The following is a 22971-nucleotide window of genomic DNA, read 5'->3' as shown; positions in this document are numbered from 1 at the left end:
ATATATATATAGAGAGAGAGAGAGAGAGAGAGAGAGAGAGAGAGAGAGAGAGAGAGAGACAGAGACAGAGACAGAGACAGAGACAGAGAAATATAATCTCATTTGTTCCTCATACTAAGTCTGTGAGATAGGATGCATTCATCAATTTCTCTTTTACGATTTCTATTCAACGTTGGCAGATGATGAAACTGAGTCTGATGTTGGGTAGGTGATTTGCCCAGGGTCACACAGCTAGGATGTGTCTTTTGAACCTGGATCTTCTTGACTCCAAGTCCAACATTCTATCCATTATATCAACCACACTGCTTCCATTTTGCCCATCATCTGCTGAGGGCATTTTCCCACCAGCAGTTGCTCATACACTGTGAATCCACAAGTCTGGATCAAAAACAAAACAAAATAACATCCACAACAAAAGCTCCATCATCTCACTCAGAAACTTCTCTCCAGTTATCAAGCTTCTTTGGACTTGAATTTCATCACTGATAAGATAGGAGGGTGGGGGTGGGGAAAGAGGGAGGAATAGATTATATCTAAGTTCCTAACATTCTCTTCAAACATTCAGTTAACACTTGACACCACACTTTGTGATTTTGTCAAAGCTACTTAACTGTGCTCAATCCACCTGGTTTTGAAGGGCATTGTGACTAATTTCTCAACTATAATGGATCACCACTGTTATGTATTTATGAATATAAATCAAGCTTTAAGATTCACTCAAAATGGTGATTTTCTAAGCTAGTAGAAAGAATATTGAAGTCTGGAGACCTGAATTTGAATCCTGCCTTTGTCACTTACTATGTGTGTGACCTTGGGCAAGCCAGCTTCCCTGGACCTCATATGAAAGATGAAGGGATTGGACTAGATGGCCCCTGAGATCCATTCCAGCTCTACCTATCCATCATGGTAACATCAATTCAAGAAATATTTATTAAATGTCTACAATGTGCTACCTCTGGGGATACAAAGACAAAAATGAACCTCAGCACTTAAGAAACTTGCATACATTGTTGTTATTGTTGTTTAGTTAATTCAGTCATATCCAACTCTTCCTGATCCAATTGCCTAGCCCTTGCTGCTCTTCTGCCTCAGTACCTATATACAGAATCAATTCTAAGATAGAAGGTAAGAGTATTAAAAAAAAAAGAAGAAGAAGAAGCCATGTAGCTCAGCCCCCTAATTTTGCAAATGAGGAGACCTGGTAGAAACCCAGCAAGGTTAAGTGGCTTGGTCCATGCCTCACGGGTACCACAGGCAGAATATGGACCCAGGTTCTCTGACTCCAGAATTGGTAAGATGTGACTACTGCAAAGAGGGTGGGGGTTGTTAGGCAGAATAGGAAAGATTTTCAAGGACAGGCTAAGAATTGTTCATCTCATCCTACGAGTAATTCTCATAGGAGCCAAAGTCACTGAAGATTTTTGAATAGGAGAGAATAACAGTTTTTTTCAAAGTTCTGTGAGGTCTAGGGTGATCCACTTCCTCTAGGCACTGTAGCATATCTTGAAAGCACAGAGAGAGAGAGAGAGAGAGAGAGAGAGAGAGAGAGAGAGAGAGAGAGAGAGAGAGAGAGGAGAAGGAGGGCCCACAAGGCAGAGGAGGTCAGCCCAGCTTTCCATGCCAGACAATATCGCTGACACTGCCAGCAGATAGTTCTTTGGCAATAACACAGCTTTAATCTTTGCCATAATCATTCTATCCCTACGGAAGCTTGTGATGTCCAACTTGAGAAACTAAATTCCAGGAAATCAGGCTGACTTTTTATCTTCTACATTTTAAAAGGAAAAAATAAAAGGAGGTTCAGAGTGCCTACGGGAGACAAGGTTAAAAAGTTGGCCCCAGGCTAGAGGTAGTGGCGCAGATCTCTCCAAGCCCACTTCTGCCCACACCTTTCCCTTCTCACTCAAGGCAGGTCAGCTGAAATCAGTCTCCACATCCTGTAAAAAGAGGGATGGAAATGCCATGGTTTTTTTGGAAAGACCAAGTGAACAAAAAATAGTCAAATAATTTGCTATTTCACATTAAAAGATTTGGCCTGCATGAATATGTTGTTTATTGTTATTGGCTTCAACCACATGACATTTGACTTGGCTCTCTCTCTTTTACAAAAAAAGTCCAGCTTTTAAATGGAAACAGTCATTGAAGAGAAGAATAATTTATCTAGAAGAACAAGAATGAGAGTGAGTTGAATGGAGTGAGAAATTTTCTTTCAAAAAATTGAAAGAGAAAAATAGTGTGGTAGCTAGGAGACTGAGGAAGGAAAAAAGAAAGGAAATATAATCCCAAAGCACCACAGATGTTGTTTTGTTACTACATGTTCTATACTTGTGTTCATTAATGATGTCAAAGGCACCAGAGTCCCCCAGATTTCCAGAAGCTTCGGTAGTAGGTTGGGGTAGCCAGAGAAAGATGGAGAGCGCCTGGTCCTATGTTAGTCTTATATCTAGGGAATTGGGGGGAGAAGCAGGTCTGGATTCCCATGCCTAAGGCTTGTGTGAAGCTTGCTGCCTATTAAAACCCCAGATCTCTTTAATATGAATTTCTGTCCAGTTCCACCTCTTCGATCTTGTCCTTATGAAACTGATCTGTCAAACCCAAGTATTAGACCTGACATTTCCCCCTACTAAATATCATACTGTCCTTCAGTGTGGCACCATACTTGGGTATCCCAAGATGGGTCTGAATTCTACCTGTGTCTCCCAGCATGTTTACATTCCTTCTCAGCTTTGTGGTACCAGCCCATTTGATAAGCAACTCGACAGTATTTTCCATTTAGTTGGCTTTTGGGGGGCTGAACCAGAACCTCCAGGTCTAATCATACATGGTCTTCCTATCTAATACTCATAACACCACTTTGATGCTAGTTGGAACTTCTGCCCACTGCTAAGGTTTCTAATCAAAACATGTCATCCCAGCCAAAAGGAAAACTAGACATGTTTCTTCACACCCTTGAAGAACTGGTGAAAGTTCCAATTTGTTCTCCCAAAGCCTACCAATGGCTCAAATCCAAACGTCAGGTTCCATTCTAACAAAGGCAAGGCAGCTATTGAGGCTCAGTTATGCAGATTATATTTTTTCTTATTAATATTTTCCTTATTATGATTACTATAAGATGCTCACTTTGAAATAATCAGATTAGTTCCTTATTTATGTGAGAGATTAAGCCTTTCCTCTTTAGGTAGACAAGACTGCAGGTTCCTCCCCTGGAAAGGAAAGAGTTAGGGATCAGTGTGGTGCTGGAGTCAGAGGACCTGAGTTCGAATGCCTTTTCTGCCATTTACTGTGTGACCGTGGCCACATCCTCTTACCTCCCCCACAAGCCTTGACTTCTTCATTTGTAAAATGAGAGGATTGCATTAACAGAGCTCTAAGACTCCTTCTGGCTGATACTTTGATCCTACTTAGGTAGTACAGTGGTCAGAGTCAGGAAGGAGCCAGGAAAGCATGGCTGTGGTTGTTGATTCTTGTCTGACTCTTTGTGAATTTATTTGATATTTTCTCTGCAAACATACTCCAGTGATTGGCCATTTCTTTCTTCAATTCCTTTTACACATGAGGAAACTAAGGCAAAAAGAGTTCAGTGACCCAAGTTCAAATTCAGCTTTTACTAGTTGTGGGACCCTGGGCAAGTCATTTAACCTCTATTTGCCTCCATTTCCACATCTGTAAAATGAAGATAACAATAGCACCTACCTCCCAGGGTGGTTGTGAAGATCAAATGAGATAATAACATAACGAACTTAGCATAGTGGTATATAAATAATAATATTATTCACTACATTAATTAATATAATGAATGATGTATTTATTTAATAAATATTAGCACATAATAAATATTAGCTAATGTTATTCTTATTGTCATAGAGTAAGTGCTGTGTAACTCTTTATTCCAGTCCCTGCCCCCAGCCCCACCAGCTGTGAAATATCGAGCAGATCATTTTTCTGCTGTGAGGCTCAGTTCCTCCATTGGCAAAATGAGGATAATAATAGCAACTAACTCACAAGCGTTGTTGTGAGGATCAAATGAGATAATGTATGTAAAATGCTTTGCGAGCCTTAAAGTATTATGTAAATGGCAGGGGGGGAAGCTGTCCTTAAGTTTTGTTGGGCTGTCAGATCTATTTCCTCAGAAAGCTGGCAAAGCTCTTTTGGGGAAGCAAATAAAATGATAACATTTCATTTATTGCAATTTAAATATATCAAGTTTGGCAGGATCCATTTGGCTTTGGGCTTGGTTGAGAACATTAAGGCTTTTCTGCTATGAAGTGATTTTAAGAATGCTATAAGGTGGGGTACCTAGGTAACACAATGAATAGAGCACCAGGACCAATTGGAAGGACCTAGGTTCAAATCTGGCCTCAGGCGCTTACTAGCTGTGTGACCCTGAGCTAGTCACTTAACCCCCATTGCCTGGTCCCTAAAAATTCTTCTATCATTGAATAATACTAAGAATGGAGGTAAGAGTTTTAGATAGGAAGGAAGGAAGGAAGGAAGGAAGGAAGGAAGGAAGGAAGGAAGGAAGGAAGGAAGGAAGGAAGGAAGGAAAGAAGGAAGATGCTCTTCTGTCTTAGAACTGATACTAAGAATGGAGGTAAAAGTTTTAAATAGAAAGGAAGAGAGAAGAAGAAAGAAAGGAAAGAAGGAAGGAAGATATTTTTATTTTAGAACTGATACTAAGAATGGAAGAGTTCTAAATAGAAAGAAGAGAGAAAGAAAGAAAGGAAGAAAGGAAAGAAGATAGATAGATGCTCTTCTGAAGTAGAACTGATACTAATAATGGAGGTAAGAGTTCTAAATAGAAAGAAGAAAGAGGAAGGAAGGAAGGAAGGAAGCAAGCAAGCAAGCAAGCAAGCATCTATATGCTCTTTGTCTTAGAACTGATACTAAGAATGAAGATAAGAGTTTTAAATAGAAAGGAAGAAAGAAGGGAAGGAAGGAAGGAAGATGCTTTTCTATCTTAGATTTGATACTAAGAATGGAGGTAAGAGTTTTAAATAGAAAAGAAGAAAGAAAGAAAAAGAGAAAAAGAGAAAGGAAGGAAGGGGAAAATAGAAAGGAAAGGAAGAGAAGAGAAGAGAAGAGAAGAGAAGAGAAGAGAAGAGAAGAGAAGAGAAGAGAAGAGAAACGTTTGAGGCCACAGAGCCCAGTGCATTAGACTTGAAATTTTAAAGACAAGTTCAAATCCCATCTCAGATACTTACTAGCTGTTTGATCTTGGACAAGTCGCCTAGCTAACCTCTCAGTTTCCTACTCTGTAAAACTGAGGTAATAATAATATCTACCTCATAAAGTTGTTTTGAGAGTTAAATGAGGTAATGTAGAGAAAGCACTTTACAAACCTTGAAAGATAATATATTGTTGCATATTATTATCATCATCATTGCAATGTAAGGTCCTAGTGGAGGAAAATTTCATTAACTCCCTAATAGGATATGGATCCAACTCTCTCCAGTGACTCCACGAAATTGTAGCATGAGCAAAGGCATTACACTGGTGAAATTATCTTAGCAGATGGGCTAAACCATGTTGAAGTAACTTTCAGGTCTCAAAGCCATCAGTAAGTTGAGGGGGTCGACCCCAAGAGGATGTAGACTTCTCCTGATGGGTGGGTGGATGAGAACAAGTCACTCCACTGGCCATAAGGCAGCAGAAAAGCAGGTCCTGAGAAGCTCTTAGAGCTTGGTCAGACATCCAAGAAGCCAAGGTCATCCACTGCATCTCAAGCCCTCACCAGTCCTCCCGATTGTTGTCTTGCCACTGGATTTGGATGACTGTGGAAGAGAGACCTGTGATTTCATTAGTAGAGCATATTCCCAGTGAGCAAACTGCCTTTGTTCTTGCAGATGGATGAGTCAGTCATCCAGGAAGCATTTAGGAAGTAGATACTACATCCCAGGCATTGCATTAGATGCTTGGGACACAAATGCAAAGAATGAAATAATCCCTACCATCGAGAAGCTTACATTCGACAAATGAGCCCATTTCTGCAATTTAGAGTCTTCTCGATTTCCCAGGCCTGAAAGTCCAGCGTCTGCCAGCTAGTAAGAGTTCACAGTTCCACGCTGCCTCTCGTGTTCCTGACATAGAGTAAATGCTTTAGTCAAAGTCTGTTGAATTGAAATGAAGGAATCCCCTAGCTCCGAGTGAATCTTTCCATAAGAACCAACCCTGCTTCTGGTAAGTCCAGGAAAAATGGGAAAGTCAACTTCAAAACCACCGTTTTGTGTAGAAGAGACTTCAGGGCCCATCCCGTCCCCTCCCACTTGTATCCTACGAGACTCTCCAACATGCAGTCGCTGAGCCATTCTTTGAGAGACTCAAGTGAAGAATGGGCTATTTTGCCAGGGAGTGAGTTCCCTGCCATTGGACATGTCAGGTATGCCACAGATGGAATTCTCATATAGGTCTATAGTGGACAAGAGCACCTCTAAGGTCTCTTCTAGTACTGTATCATTAGGTCCCATAAGACAGGAAGAGTGCCTAGGAGTGGGACCAAAGGAAAAGAGAGATGAAGGGCTGTTCTGAGAAATGCTAGTAGGGCCCAGCACCAGACACTCTGGCCACACTGCTTTTTGGAAGGCCTCATTTTTCCTGAAAACTTTTCGCCAACCTACTTAGGAAGATTAACCCAGCAGTCTGTCAGGCAGTTGGAAGTCCTTAGAAAGACGTTAATCTATAAACAAGAAAAGGCCCCGAGAGAAGTGTTTTCATTTGACTCTGGATGGCTGTGAAGTTGAGCTTGGAGACTTCCAGGCTTTATCTAAGACCAGCCCTTAAGAGATTAGCCATACTCGAGGTAATAGGCTTATTTTTTTTTAGTTTAAAATTACTTTTAGTAAGGACATAAGCAATCAGTATAGTTCATGTAAGTCTATTTTACCCCTGAGAAAGACAATATCGTGTAGGGAATAAAGAGCCCTTGGAGGAAGGAACATCTGGATACACGTCCTGCCCGTAACACACTCAGCCTATACATCCTCTCTAACCAAGCTCCTAATTTTTTCAGTAAGCCCCAGGCAACTCTCTAATATTTCAAGTAATAAAAGAGTTGCCAGTATGCATGGAAAAAAGGAAGTTTCCATACTAGGAATTCTCCATGGCAACCAAAATCATAAGTCTAGACTGAAACAAAAAACGTTAACGGTAGGTCGCTCCATAATTTGTCGTAGTAATCACTCAGATTTTAACATAGAAGAAACATCTTCAATTGAAGTTTAAGAGAAAATTGAGGGGCATCTGGGTAGCTCAGTGGATTGAGAGTCAGGCCTAGAGACAGGAGGTCCTAGGTTCAAAGCTGGCCTCAGACACTGGCCTCAGTTTCCTCATCTGGAAAATGAGCTGGAGAAGGAAATGGCAAACTAGCCGTGTGATCCTGGGCAAGTCCCTTGACCCCCATTGCCCACCCTTATCACTCTTCCACCTATAAGCCAATACACAGAAGGTAAGGGTTTAAAAAAAAGAAAAGAAAAGAAAAAAAGAGAATTGACCCATCACTGGATGGCATAGCAAATAAAGTATTGACTTGAAGTCAAGGATGAGCTGAATTCAAATCTTGCCTCCCACTCTTACTAGCTGTATGACCCGAGGGTCTTTTGCAGCCTCAGTTGTCTCACCTCTAAAATACACTGAATAAGAGCACCTACCTTCTAGAATTGTTCTGAGGATCAAATGAGATAATATATGTAAAGTACTTTGTAAACTTTTGAGCACTATATAGTGGCTTGTGGTTGCTCAGTGGTTTCTACTCATGTCTGATTCTTCATGACTCCATTTGGGGTTTTCTTGGCAAAGAACTTACTGGAGTGGTTTGCCATTTCCTTCTCCAGCTCATTTTCCAGATGAGAAAACTGAGACAAACAGGGTAAGGTGACTTGCCCAGGGTCAACACAGCTAGTTTGCCCTTTCCTTCTCCAGCTCATTTTCCAGATGAGGAAACTGAGGCAAACTGGGTAAGATGACTTGCCCAGGGTCAACACAGCTAGTTTGCCATTTCCTTCTCCAGCTCATTTTCCAGATGAGGAAACTGAGGCAAACTGGGTAAGGTGACTTGCCCAGAGTCAACACAGCTGGTTTACCATTTCCTTCTCCAGCTCATTTTCCAGATGAGGAAACTGAGGCAAACTGGGTAAGTGACTTGCCTAGAATAACCCAGCTAGTAAATATCAGAGACCAGATTTGAACTCAAGAAGATGTGTCTTCCTGACTCTGGGCCATACTCTATCCATTGCACTACTTAGCTGCTCGTTTAACAACTAGCTATCATTACTATTTTAACATATTAATTTCTTTCCAGCTTAATTTTAGTCAGGGACAACAGCTCCCACTTAGAAGGTCTATTTGGAGCAAGCATTCTTTGACCCTTTGGATTCTGCTCCTTCCAGGAAAGGGCCAGGGGATTTTGTGTCCCTATTTCTTGAGATAGACATTACTTGGCCAGGAAATTGTGCTCTTGGAGACTGTCAGGATGTAATTCTTGGTGAAAAGGCCTTCTTGAGAGCTGGTTCAATTAGATGCACTTTGAGTGTAGAACCTTGCAAATTCCTCTGCTTTCTGGGTGTCAGGGGGATGCGTTGGAAGCCACATTAATGAGTCTGCATGGCTTGTTTCTTAATTGGATATAGTGCCTTTTATTCAGCATCTTCAAATAAGTGAAGAGATTCCCACTTAGAAGGAGGCCCATCCTTGAAGCTGGGAGTAATGAAAAGAAAACAGCCATTTGTCCAACATGTTACCATTGAGTGGTTTTCTAGGCTTAATTCTTAGTTGACATTCATTTTCTTCTTGCAAAAAGCCTGGGTAGGAACAGTTTGTGGGAGTGGTTTCCCTGAAATCTCTTTTCCAGAATTTCTCCCCTGGAAAAGTCCATCACAAGCTAGAATTTGTCTTCATAGAGCGTCCTGTTAGGACTCATTTTGAGGATCTTAGAGGTCCTTCATGTTTCTAAGAGCGTGATTGATTGCTTTGGGAATGTAGACGATGAAAAACAGACTTCTCTGTCTAAGATTTAAAGGCTTTCTACTCCTAGCTCCTTCCTGCTTCTTAATCCCCATTTCACATGGTTTCCTGCCATGAATTCCAAATTTCAAGCAAAACCAACTTAATACCTTCTCCTTCATCTCGAGCTTTAGCCCCCATCTCTGGCTGTTGGCACACACTCTTCCTCCGTATCTGTGAGGCATTCCCTTTTCTCCTCTGACTTATCATCCATCCTTTGGGTCTCCATTTAGGGGCCATTTCCTTGGAAAAAAATTTCCTTCATCTTCCCCCTGCTTCCCCCAACCGCAATTGAAAATCTTATCTAATTTCTCAATTGTATAAATGGAGATTTTGAACCCTTGGACTTCATCCCCCAGAAGTCCCTTAGTATTTCCCAAAATTCCCTTTAGTCTCTCCTGCGCCTCCACGTTTGCATGGTCACATTATTGTTATTCTCTCTCTTCTTCATGAGTGTGGCTGAAGTTAGTTTAGTACTTTTTTACTCTAGTTTTTTATGTTAGTTTATTATTAATAAAACTTTATTAAATATAATGCTTTGGTAATTCAATATTAATTTTAATCTCTACATAATTTTCCCAGGCGACTATATCTATTCCCATCATACCTGCCTTGCATCATACTTACCTTTGTCTATATCAATATCTTCTAGGCTAATATAAGCTCTAAGTGGGTCCGGTAAAAACCCGAGTATCATCTTTTTATGTCCAATAATAAAAAAATTATAATAATAGCTAGCATTTTCATAACACCTTTTGGAAGGGGAAAGAAGGGAAATCAACATTTATTAAGGGTCACTGTATACCAGGCACTAAGCCAAGTGCTTTTACAAATATTAACTCATTTGATCTTCACTACTAACCCTGAACGGTAAGTGCTGTTATTATCTATACTTTATAGATGAGAAAAGTGAGGCAGAGAGATTAAGTGACTTGTTCAAGGTCATACAATACCTAGCATTTAATTGATGCTTGTTGACTTGACTCACAGAGTTAATAAGTTATTAAGGCAGGTTTTAAACTCATGACTTCTTACCTGCTAGTCCAGTAGTCTATCCACTGTGCCACCTAACTGCCTTCCTGTTAGTACCCTTGAATCAAATCATTCACTCTACCAATAAGTATTTATTAAATATTTACCTAAGTTCCTGTTGGACTTGGAATCACCGAGATCTGGGTTTGGATCCAGTCTGTATCAATGCTTAATGGCGGAATGACTCTTTGCAAGTGATTTAACCCCTTTCGACCTTAGTTTTCCTCATTTATAAAATGGGAACAATGATAGCACCTGCTTCCCAGGGTCATTTAGGAGAAAAAAGGAAAAACATAGATAAAGATCTTTGTAAATCTTGAAGTACTCTAAATGTTAACTCATTGTTGTTGTTGTTGTTGTTGTTGTTGTTATTATAGGATTTTATTTAAGTCTGAGGATACAAATATAAAAGTAATAATAGTCCCTGTCCTCAAGGAGCTTACATTCCAAAGAGAAGATAACATATATTTAATCAAAAGAGAGATAATTTAGAAGTAAGGTAGCAATTATGGGCAAGGCATGAACAGCTGGAGAGCCTGGAAAATTTGTCAAATAAATGTGAATGTTTTTATTGGGTGCCCATTATGGGTTAGCTAGTGGTTAGGGATTTAAACTGGCGTATGCCCCATCTGCAGAGATCTTACATTCTGTTGTGGGATAGCGGTTGTAATAAAACCTGTACAAAGATAATTATAATACAAAAAAAGTCTAATCTTGGCAACTAGTGCCATTTCCCTGAAATAACCTCATATTGACTTTTATAGATTTGATTTCTACTTAAATGTATCCATGTTACTTTCCCCAATAGAATATGAGTTCCTTGAAAGCAGGCACTATTTCTTTCTTTCTTTGTTTCACTATGGAACCAGGACTTGGGTCCAGGGCTTAGCACATAGTAGGAGTTTGATAACTGATGGTATTTCAAAGCTTTCAACAGCAGAGAAACAACAGAACTTCATACCTTGTTAGCTGGAAGAAAATTGGTAAAATAGATTGGAATAAAATGGAATAAACCCATATACCAACCTCCCCCACCATAAAGTCTCTCCAGTCCCCTACCTCTCCAATGAGGGTGCCAATGCTTTATGTTGCTCAGCCAAGGCACAGCTTGTAATACATGGATGTAGCATTCCTTGTCCTAGCCTCAGTCTGTATGATGCTCATCATCTCTTCCATCTCATCTGCTACCAAGGAAACACTTTCCCAAGTTCTTGAGATGGGAAAACTTCCAGGTCTCCCACCAGATGGAGCTAGAGGGCACTTTATGGATTTCCACTTGGGGTGCCCAAGACTGGGTCATGATGAGTTGCTCAGAGAGATCTTATGATAATGAGAGGTTTAATTAATAACATCATCTCTAATCACCTGGAATTCTTGGGAAGCGCATGTGTGTCCATCTCATGAATCCTGGGTAAAGTCCACCTAGAGTTTTTTTTTTCTCCTTGCTGACTTGTTAATCATTAGGAAAATGGTTCTCTCTTGTTCTTTGGTTCCCAGTCCTCATGAGTATAGACCAGATTTTATCTTTGAAGGAAGTGGTGAGTAAATATCACATGCTATCAATAATAAGCCCTCCTCAGTCCTGGGGTTGAAGTCATTTTCATTGGTAAATAAGTTAATTTTCTTTTAAAGACTTTCCCCCTTACATTTAAATTTGTCAACTTCTTTGGACTAGTAGAAATGTAGATCTATTCATTCTGTCATGGATTCTGTCTCATTCCTTCGTCCAAAGGACTGTAAATTCCTTGAGGACAGCATCGTTTATTTTTGTCTTTGTGACCCCTGAATCTAGTACATAATTAACACTTAATTAATGCTTATTTGTTGTTGAATTAGTGAACGAATGAAGTCCCTTGTTCATCCAGAAAACATTTATTAAGTCCCCACATGTATAAAGCACCATTTAGGCACTGCAGTTCCAAAAATGGTTCCTGCCTTCGAAGAGCTGATAATCTTATAGAGAAGGGAGGGTATATACAAAATTTTGTAGGTTATGAGTTAGGATGTCATTAATCCAGCAGAAAAAATTCTAGAAGGAACTTTCAAGATCTTCTCATTTTAAGTTGGAGGAAGTGGAGAGAAAATCTTGGAAGACTTGGTAGGAGAAGCAATCTCTGAGCTGGGTCCTAAAAGACAAGAAAATATCACAGATTATTCATGAAGGACAGTTTAAGAAATGTATGGATCTTCCAGGTGTATAGTTATGCAGCTTTCCCACATAAATCGAGCAAATGTCTGAAAGGGTTCCCAGTAACATCAATGACAAATAAACCTGAAAACACATAACAGTAAATTCCTTTTAAATGGCCAGAAGAAATCAGTGACAGGTTGAGAATCTGAACTGAGGAAGACAACAAGAACCCAAGTAATTGTAGAAGCGACCAAGAAGAGGAGAAAGGATGCTCTAGACACCTGACCAGAAACTGACAAAGGCAGAGAAATGATGTGAACCACGATGGCCTTCTGTAAAGTGATCTGAAGTTAAAGTGCAGAAAAGTATCCAACAATCAAAGACTAAATAAATAAAATTGAAAACAAAATAAACACTGAAATAACAAGTAAAATTAGGAGCTGGTTTAAAGTAATTATAACATTAACAAACCATTTAGCTAGCCTGATTAAAAAATCAAGAGGAAAACCAAATCGCCAATGGAAAAATTTAAAAAGAACTCACAATAAATGCAGGGGAAAGAAAGGAAATTAGAAATGACTTTACCCATATACACAAAATGATAACTTAAATGATATAGATGAACACTTACAAAAATAAAGAGTATCCAGATGATCAGAAGAAAGAAAGAATTCTGCATAACTATACATCTGGAAAAACTGAGCAACTTTCAACTGAACCGCCAAAGAAAATCCTCAAGGCCAAGTAGTTTTAAAGGAGAATGCTACCAAGCAGTCAAATAATATTTAACTCTAATTTCTTATAAATTATCTGAAAACTAGAGTCATCCTACCAAATACCTTCTATGAGACAAATTTAGTCCAGATTACCTAAACCAAGAATGGAAAACTAAAACCATGGATCAATACCACTAATGAATATCAGTGCAAAAGCATTGAATAAAATATTAGCAAAGAAACTATAGTAACATCTTACATATATTATCCTATGTTAGAAATACAATTTAACTAAATTAAAATGATATACACTAAATAGAAAAAGAAAAAATTAGAACTAAAATTCAATCCAAACAGGTTACATTTATTCCAGGAATGCATGACTATTTCAATAACTAGAAAACTATAAGGATCCGATATTAGTACCACCACAAAAAAAATGCATATTGAGTAGGTCCATAAGTATTAAGTAAGCACCTACTATGTGCCAGTCACTGGATTAAGTGCTGGAAGTACAAAAAGAGGCAAAGAACAGTCCTTGTTTTCAAGGAGCTCGTAATCTTATAGGGAAGAAAAAATTCAAACAAATATGTGCAAACAATCTGTATACAGGATCAATAAGAAATAAAGTCACTAAAATTAATAGGTATTGGGAAAGACTTCCTTTAAGAGGTGAGGATTTATTTAGTTGGGATTTAGATGAAACCAGGGGAGCTTATTATTTTGTCAGTAAATGTAGACAGTAAGTTTTGACTCATGTTTAGAAGAAAAAAGATTGCTTTCCCCAGCTCATTTTCCAGATGAGGAAACTGAGGAAAGCAGGGGTAAGTTACGTGTTCAGGATCACACAACTAGAACAAATCTGAGGTCAGATCTGAACTGAAGGCTTCCTGACACCAATCCTGATATTCTTTGCACTGTACCACCTAGTCACCCCCTCACCAAAACATCATGAGCTAAAATAAATGTATAAAAATCTTCAGTAAGAAAGAGAGTGTCTTGTTCAAGAAACAGCAATGGTCAATGTCACTAGATCTCAGGGTCTAGACATATGCAGGCATTGTAGACAGAAGAGGATGGAGTTTAAAGGTGGGAGGAATTGTTAGGATGTGGCAACTGGTATGGTATGGTTGGATGAGTTGGAATGAAAAGTCAAAAAGATGGGAGAGAAGACCAGTGGGAGGGAACAGAAGAGCTGGGCTGTACTTGGCTTGGATTTAGATGACAAAATTAAAACCATGCTCTTCTCTGGCCCTCAACTTCTTCAACTTATTTGTAATTTCACTGTTCTAGATCTGGGCTGAAATAGATATAGCCCCTTGCATTGCAGTTCAGGACAGCTAAGTAGAACATTGAATAGAGTCAAGCCTGGAGTTAAGAGGTTCAAATCTGACCTCAGATACTTCCTGGCTGTGTGATCCTGAGCAAGTCACTTAATCCTGATTGCCTAGCCCTTGTTGCTCTTCTGTCCTGAAATAGTTACTAGGGCAGAAGGTAAGGGTTTTAAAGAATTAATTTAATTTAAAATGCTACAGTCCAATGGTTTTTTCTTCTTCATTGAAATATCAGAGTCAAAACCCATCCCAAAATGACTTATTTAATAATTACCTGCTCCCAGTTCATTTGAGCATTCAAGAATTTTTGCTTATTTCTTCAATACTTGTCCCCAGCCTATCTATTCACCCATCCTGACTTTCCATTCTCCTCCACTCTGTTCCTGAGGAACCCCATCAATCAGTCAATGAGCATACTAAGTACATTCTCCCTCCAGGTAGCGTGTTTGGCATAGAAAATACAAAGAAAAAAAGCGAATAGAAAATCTGCTCTTAAATGATTTGAATTCCGGTGGCCACAGGAACACATAGACAGACAGACAGACAGACAGACAGACAGACAGACACACACACACACACACACACACACACATGCACAATGATAGAAGGCAGAAATCCCCAAGGAAGGTGATGGGGCAGGAGAGAAGGTAGAAGTTGGAGAAATCATGAAAGACTTTCATAGAAGGTGACACTTGAGCTGATTCTAGAAGGAATTGAAGGACTTTAATAGACATTCTAGGCAAATGGAGTTCCCTGTAAGAAGAATGCCAAGAAAGCAAGTTAGACTGAACCATAAAATACAGAATAAGGCTAGAAAGGGAGCCTGGGGCCATGCTGTAGACAACTTTTAAGAACTAAGCAAAGGAATACAATATTGAAAATTAATTTTATGCCAAATGTAATATACTAAATGTAATATTTAGAAATTGGTTCAGAAATATAATATTAGTTTAAAAAATGTTGTGGTCGCCATTTATAAAATTTAACTCTTAAGTCATGAAGATGGTAGTAGTTTTTAACAATTTAATTTTAATATAAATATAGTCTAAGAAAAAAAATAAGGAAGGAAATAAATAGAAAATTATTTCCCAGCCTAAAACTTTGATCTTACCATCCCAAGAGAGTGTCTTCCACCTGAGTCACCAATTTTAAATCTCAAAAAGACACCCAGCCAAAGCCAGAGAAGTACCTGACCTCCTCTAAGGTCTCATTTTTCATAGTCCTCTTTCTCCACATCATTTCCTTTTCCTGTGTGCTGGTCTATCATATCTCAGGAACCAATCAAAGTCTCTCTGCCTCAGACCCTTAACCCTAGGGCTCTTAACCTGTGACCACTGTTGGGAGCGTTCCAGTCACGATAGCGGGCTGGCTTAGATGAGCAGAAAGTTCTCAACCCTGGGAGGAAGGGGTTTCCTTTACACAGAAGTTTATATTTATACCTCTAGGTAATAGGGAGCCAGTGGGATTTTTAAGGCATGTGCTAGGGTTTGAGCAGGAGGGCATAATCACACCTCCACTTTGGGAAAATCTCTTTAGTACTTTTCCAAGACTTGAGAAAGGGAAACCAGTTAGGAGAGGATTACAACAGTCCAACCATCTACCAGGTGTATCTCTGATCCTGTATCTTTCTTGTTCTTAGCCCCACTCCTAAGGGCCCTCTTCCTACTACTTTCTCTTTATACAAACAGTATCTATCCTTTTAGGTCCAGTATCTGATGGTCCATGTAGACCTCTCTCTGCAATAACTTCTTTTGGATTAATTATCTACTTCAGGTAGACTATGAAATATGAAGTAAAATTGATCTGGTAACCAGATTACGACAAACCTTTAATGCCAGAGTAATGAGGCAATAGCTGTGAAAGATTTGCCTTTTTATTTATTTTTTTTAAACCCTTACCTTCCGCCTTGGAGTCAATACTGTGTATTGGCTCCAAGGCAGAAGAGTGGTAAGGGTAGGCAATGGGGGTCAAGTGACTTGCCCAGGGTCACACAGCTGGGAAGTGTCTGAGGTCAGATTTGAACCTAGAACCTCCCGTCTCTAGGCCTGACTCTCAATCCACTGAGCTACCCAGCTGCCCCCTATTTTTTATTTTTAATGAGTGTGTTGGTGGTGAGAGGCACAACTTTGGTCAGATCTGTGATTTTAGGAATACCGGTTTGCTAGCTGGGTAGATGGACTGGAAAGAATAAAAGCTAAAAACCATAGCTAGGAGATGCTTATCACAGTCCAGCTGAGAGGTGATGAGGACCCAAACTAAAGAAGAAGCTATATGACTAGTGAGAAGAGGAGGAATGAGGGAAATGGTACGGAGGGAGATAAAATTGGCAAGAATTGGCAAATGATTGGAAAATGGATTAGAAAGAAATTGAAGAGTCAAGGATGGTTCTAAGGTTCCAAGCCTGGGTGAATTGAAGGAATTTGGGTGCCCTTGACAAATAAAGAAGTTTGGAGTATGTATCAGGGAAAAATACATACATACATACATACATATACACATATATATACACATATATACAACTCATACATATATACATACATATATATATACGTATATATATATATACATATATATAAAACATACACATATGGTTATTCTTGTTTAGACATTTCAATCCTATCTAACTCTTTGTAACCCCATTTGGGGTTTTCTTGTCAAAGATACTAGAGTGGTTTGCCATTTCCTTCTCCAGCACATTTTATAGATGAGGAAACTGAGGCAAACAGGCTTAAGTGACTTGTCTGGTGTCACAGAGACAAGATATTGGATTGGTTTGCTATTTCCTTCTCCAGCACATTTTATAGGGGAGTAAACTGAGGCAAACAGTTAAGTAAATGCTGTTTTAAATCAATCTGTGCCATCTATACTATAGTAGCCAGCAGAGGGATGATTAAACAGTTTGCCTGATTGATTGTTGTCTTTTTTGGATCCATTAATTTCAGTAAATTCCAGTGTGTGATCTTTGAGTTTGTGGCATGTTTAGTCTAGGGGGAAAAAAGACTTGGGTGGGAGAGAACCCTTACCTTCTATCTAAGAATTGATACAAAAATCGGTTCCAAGGCAAAAAAGCAATAAGGGCTATGCAATTGAGGTAAGGTGACTTGTCTACCATCACACAGCTAGGAAGTGTCTGATTCTAGATTTGAACCAAGGTCCTCCTGTCTCCAAACCACTGAACTTCCTCGCTACCCCTCTCTTGACCTATTTAAAAGACTGTCTTGGGATAATAGAACACTAGCTTTGTTCTCTTTGGTACCAGAGAGAATAAGAAGAAGCAGTGGCTCCAAGATGCAAATTTAGACTTGCCATCTAGATTAAATCCCGTCTATTAAAGCTGCTCCAAAGAGCAAGTTATTAAAAGAAGAGTTGACTTCCTTGGGAGGTGGCGGCTGCCTTCTCCCTCTGGGTCTTCAAACAAAGGCTGGATGACCACTTGTCAGATATGGCATCACAACGATGCCTTCTGAGTGTGGATTGGCCCAGATGGTGCCAAGGTCCCTTCCTGCTCCCCAGTTCTTTGATTCAGTGAGTCGGTGGCTTATAGTGTGGCTAATTCGTGTTTTCCCCTTTGGCAGGTCTAAAAAATTCCAGTCTTTCATCGAGAGTTGCTTAGTGAAGAACCACAGTCAAAGACCTACCACAGAACAGCTCATGAAGCATCCCTTTATAAGAGACCAACCTAACGAACGCCAGGTCCGAATTCAGCTCAAGGATCACATCGACAGGACAAAGAAGAAGCGAGGAGAGAAAGGTGAGCTCTGCTTTTGATCATGCATGGGAGCAAAGAGGTGGGAGAAGACCCACAGTCCTGCTGTGTAGGGGCCGTGGAGACGGAGCTGAGTTTCAGTTGGCCCAGGAAGCCCTTCTCTTGATTTCTGTTCGGGAAGGGCTCAGGCCAATTTCCCTTTGAGGTCACTCCCACCCCTGAGATTCACTAGTATTCAGCTATGTGAGTGACTGGAGATTTTCAGGCATCCATGCTGTAGAGATTATGGAAGGGGGAACTGGTTCAAAAGAGGAGACCTGTTTAAAAAATTTTCTAGGGGAAAAAAAAAAAGAGCCTCTTCTCCAGGCACCAGACAAAACCATACTGAACCAGACTTGCCTTTTAGTGATGAGAAGAGAACTGGGTTTAAAGACATTTGCTTCTCAAATATATTTTCCTGTTTGGGAAACTGAGTAAAGGGGAAAGAACCTAGTTGAAGATCCCTTAGTTGAAAGATTTCTATAAATATGGGAGCAGTTAGGTGCCTTAGTAGGTAGAGTGCCAGCCCTGGAATCACTAAGATCTGTTCAAATATGACCTCAGACACTTACTAGCTGGGTGACCTTGGGCAAGTCACTTCACCCTGTTTGCCTTATCTGTAAAATGAGCTGGAGAAGGAAATGGAAAACCCCTCAGGTATCTCTGCCAAGAAAACCCCAAATGGGGTCATGGAAAGTTGGACACAACTGAAGAATGACTGAAAACAAAAGCAGAAATATTACCCAGTTCTAATTCCCACCTCTGACATCGCTGGTATTCTAGCCTTGGCACTGTGGGCGAATCATCCAGCTCTCAGAAAAGGATGAACAAGGCTGCCAAAGCACTTTAGATATTTTATAGCATTTGATCCTGGGAGAGATATACTATTGTTATTTCCATTTTATAGTTGAGGAAATTGAGGCAGGTAGTGGCAAAATGACTTACCCAGGGTCACATAGCTAGTAAGTATCTGAGGCTGGATTTGAGCTCAGTTTTTTTCCGAGTCCAAGTCCAAAATGATCCACTATATCATCTAGACAACTCTTTAAGACCATCTTTTTTAGGAATAATTCCAGTTGTCATAGTAGAGAATGGCTCCTCACCAGGAGTTCCTTATACCAATAAAATCATAAATCTATATAAATAATAATACTGAAGACCTCCTTTGTATTACCCCTAATTTGAGCAGAAAGCACATTTCCTCCTCCTAGAAAATAGAAGAGGATAAAAAAAGAGCAAAAATGTCTCCTAATCTGTGTCAGACTCAGTGGTTTTCTTGGTGAGTTTCTGCTTAACCCTTTTCTTTGTTGGAGGGAAGGTTCATTGTGAGGGAGACAAATGACTATCAGGATTTTACAGATGAGAAAACTGAGTCTGAGAGATCTTTTTTTTTTTAATTTATAAAACTAAAAAACATTTTCTCTGAGACCGAGCCTATAAAAACAGACCTCCCATAGAGAAAATTTATTGCAGCATTGACTTTTCTTTATACATCTGAGTGATGACTGAAAACATTCTTGGTGCTCTCATGTCCCAGTGTGTCCCCCTTCCAGCCCCACAACAGAGAACAGAAAAAAGTTTATGTTATTTATTAGTTTTGCTATGTTTGTGGCAAGTTGAAAGCAGTTGTCTAGACTAAACCCGATAATAGCCCCTCTTGTTCACTCTTACCAATTGCTTTACATCTAAGCACTGTATGTGCATTGTTTCTTTTGATCTTGAGGACCAGCCATTTCTTCATTTTTTGTTTTATTTATTGGTACCCTTTTATATTTTGGTCTACAACCTGCCTTTGATTCAAAAGCAATCCAAGGCACATTTTAAAAGCCTTAAAAAAATTCAAGCATCCATGATTTCTCCCCACCAGGGCAAATCATAACTTCCTTTATTCCTTTTTTTCCCAAATTTTCATTTTAAAGCATTTAAAGTATTCCACATGTACCTTTTAAAGAGGATGGGCTGTTTCTACCCACCACCATCTTCTGAATCTGTCCCCTTCTCTGCTCTCGTACAGGCACCCCATAAATTCAGGACTTTACCAGTCCTCATCAGCTGCTCCTACCTTCTTCCTCTTGTCTTAAGTCTCTCTCCTCTGCACTAAAAAGAATCCTTTAAGTGCAGATCTCACCACATCATCCCTCTTACTCAATTAACTACAGAGGCTCCCAATGCTTCCAGGAAAAACTCCTTTGTCGACTTTTTTTTTTTTAAACCCTTACCTTCTGTCTTGGAATCAATACTGGGTATTGGTTCCAAGGCAGAAGAGTGGTAAGGGTAGGCAATGGGGGTCAAGTGACTTGCCCAGGGTCACTCAGCTGGGAAGTGTCTGAAGCCAGATTTTAACCAAGGCCTGGTTCTCAATCCACTGAGTCATCCAGCTTTCCCCCTCCTTTGTTGGCTTTTAAAGCTCTTTAAAACAGGCAGCATATCTTTCCAATGTCTTTGTACATTATTCTCCTTCTCATGCTCCATGATCCAGCCAAATTTGTCTTAGCTATATCCCATGGCTTGAATGCTCTCCTTCCTGACTTCTGAATCACAGAATCCCTCTTTTTCCTTTAATACTTAACACCTTCACTGATCCCTCTAACAGCTAATGTTCTCCCCCCGAAATACTTACTGACCCATCTGCTGATTTCCCAGGGACCCCATCTTTAGTTTGTATTTTTTCCAGTGGTTGTGTTTCTGTTCCTGTGTTCTCCTCTAAGAGAAGGGAAGCCCCTTGAAGGCAGGATTTGCTTCTCTTTTGTCCTTATGTCTACAGCATCTGCAGCACTGTCTAGCCCAGTGATTCCCAAAGTGGGCGCCACTGCCCCCTGGTGGGTGCTGCAGCGATCCAGGGGAGCGGTGATGGCCACAGGTGCATTTTATCTTTCCTATTAATTGCTATTAAAATTTTTTAAAAATAAATTTCCAGGGGGCACTAAATAATATTTTTTCTGGAAAAGGGGCGGTAGGCCAAAAAAGTTTGGGAACCACTAGTCTAGCCCATCGTGGGTTCTTAATCAGTGCTTACTGATTCATTGATTGATTGATTGACAAACCCATGAGGTAGCCCATTGTAGTATATTATCTCGTCTCCATTCACCAAACCAGAATGTGGGGGCTCAGAGCAACAAAGGGTAAATACTGGACAAAGGACCTGAATCCATTCCAGCTGATCCATAAGCACTGGCTAAGGTACAAGGCACTGAGGTTACAAAGACAACATGACACAGTCCCTACCTTCGAGGAACTTCCCATTCCATGGGGGAAGACAAGCCTGATTCCAAGAGGGGGGCTCCTTTTGCTGGACTCTGCCACAACTTCCAAGCTCCCTCCTTCAGCCCTTAGAACTTGAGCTGAAAGAGATCTTAGAGGTCATTTGGTCTGAGCTTTTTCAGATGGAAGTCCAGACAGGTGAAGCTACTTGTCCAAGGTCTGACTAATGTAGCAGAGCTCCCTTTTGATCCTATCATTCCTCAGTATAATTTGGTGGGGGGAAATGCCACAATGAATAAAACCTCAGAGGCATTGAGCGCTGTGTCTCGGAGCAGCACATGGAGTCATTAGGAGACTGAAGAATAGGCTTGCAAAGAGTTTTTTGATGACTTAAAGAGGTATCTGGTCCTTCTTATGGCAAGGACCTCCCAAAGGCACATTTCTAATCTCCGGCCAACCAAAACAAGGTAGACTGTCTGATACTTAAATCCCATCTACTTTAAGCCCTTTATATGAAAGTGACTCAGTTTGGTTCCTTTAATCTTTGCTCATCCTCCTTCCCAGCTTTCTCAATGACAAATGCTTAGGAGAGTCTTGTAATTCCACCTTTCATTATATTTCTTTATTTTTAAATGAAATTCTATTTTCTGTGAGAAATATTGACATCTGCTCATTTTTCTCAGTAATACAAAAGAAAGCACAGCAGATTCTGGCAAAGTATTAAAACTGGGTAGTCCAATAAATGAAAGTTTTCCCCCAGAGGTGGGAAGTAATTGGATTAATGTGATTCTTTCCTTTGCCATAATCTTCTTCATCAAATAAGTATTCCACATTCCTCTCTGAACTCTGTATTTGCTCATTTCCGTTGAAGTTTCAATATGGAACCATAAAAGTGTAAATCTCATCAGATGCCTTTATAGGCAGGAAGACAAATGTGCACATCTTTCCCTACACACACACACACACACACACACACACACACACACACACACACACACACACCCCTCCCATTGGTTTTCCTGTAGCACATTATTTAAGACTCCATTGATGCAGGTTGAATAATATTACATAATATCCCTATCCGTGCTGGTGTCTTGTCTCTCTTTTAGACTGTATGCACCATCACAAAGAGGATAAAGGTATGAGTCAGGAAAATCTGGGTTCAAATCCCATTGCTGCTAAGTTGTGGGACCTTAGGCAAGTCACCTGACCTTTTAGACTCAGTTTTATCCTCTGTAAAAAGGGGAGAAATGGGGCAGCTGGGTAGCTCAGTGGAGTGAGAGTCAGACCTAGAGACAGGAGGTCCTAGGTTCAAACCCGGCCTCAGACACTTCCCAGCTGTGTGACCCTGGGCAAGTCACTTGACCTCCATTGCCCACCCTTACCACTCTTCCACCTATGAGACAATACACCGAAGTTAAGGGTTTAAAAAAAAAAGGGGGGGACAAGTAATCGGTAGCATGGGGCAGCGAGGTGGCCCAGTGGATAGAGCACTGGGACCAGAATCAGAAAGTCTAGAATTCAAGGGTGATCTCCCAGGCTTACTAGCTGTGTGAACCTAAGCAAGTCACTTGACTCCTGTCTTAATTTATTTTAAAATTTTATTTATTTTATAATTTTAATTTTATTTATTTATTTTTAAAGTGTTTTAAAATTTTAAAAATTTTAAAATTAAAATTAAAATTTTATTTATTTGTTTAGAAAAAAACCTTGCCTTCCATCTTGGAGTCAATATTGTCTATTGGCTCCAAGGCAATGGGGGTTAAGTGACTTGCCCAGGGTCACACAGCTAGGAAGTGTCTGAGGCCAGATTTGAAC

General features: G+C 40.0%; 1 protein-coding gene across 1 annotated transcript in view; it reads left to right on the top strand.

The window, feature by feature from the left end:
- Positions 1-22971, top strand: part of TNIK (TRAF2 and NCK interacting kinase) — a 369177-nt gene that overhangs the window by 215297 nt on the left and 130909 nt on the right. Inside the window, exon 8 of the mRNA XM_044669552.1 lies at positions 17783-17958. Within this exon, the coding sequence (XP_044525487.1) occupies positions 17783-17958 (176 nt within the window). The remainder of the gene's footprint in view (positions 1-17782; positions 17959-22971) is intronic.

The sequence above is a fragment of the Gracilinanus agilis genome, chromosome 3 (assembly GCF_016433145.1).
Source record: "Gracilinanus agilis isolate LMUSP501 chromosome 3, AgileGrace, whole genome shotgun sequence".
Lineage (NCBI taxonomy): Eukaryota > Metazoa > Chordata > Mammalia > Didelphimorphia > Didelphidae > Gracilinanus > Gracilinanus agilis.
The sequence above is the reverse complement of the archived record's forward strand: the minus strand, read 5'-3'. Positions and strand labels throughout refer to the sequence as shown.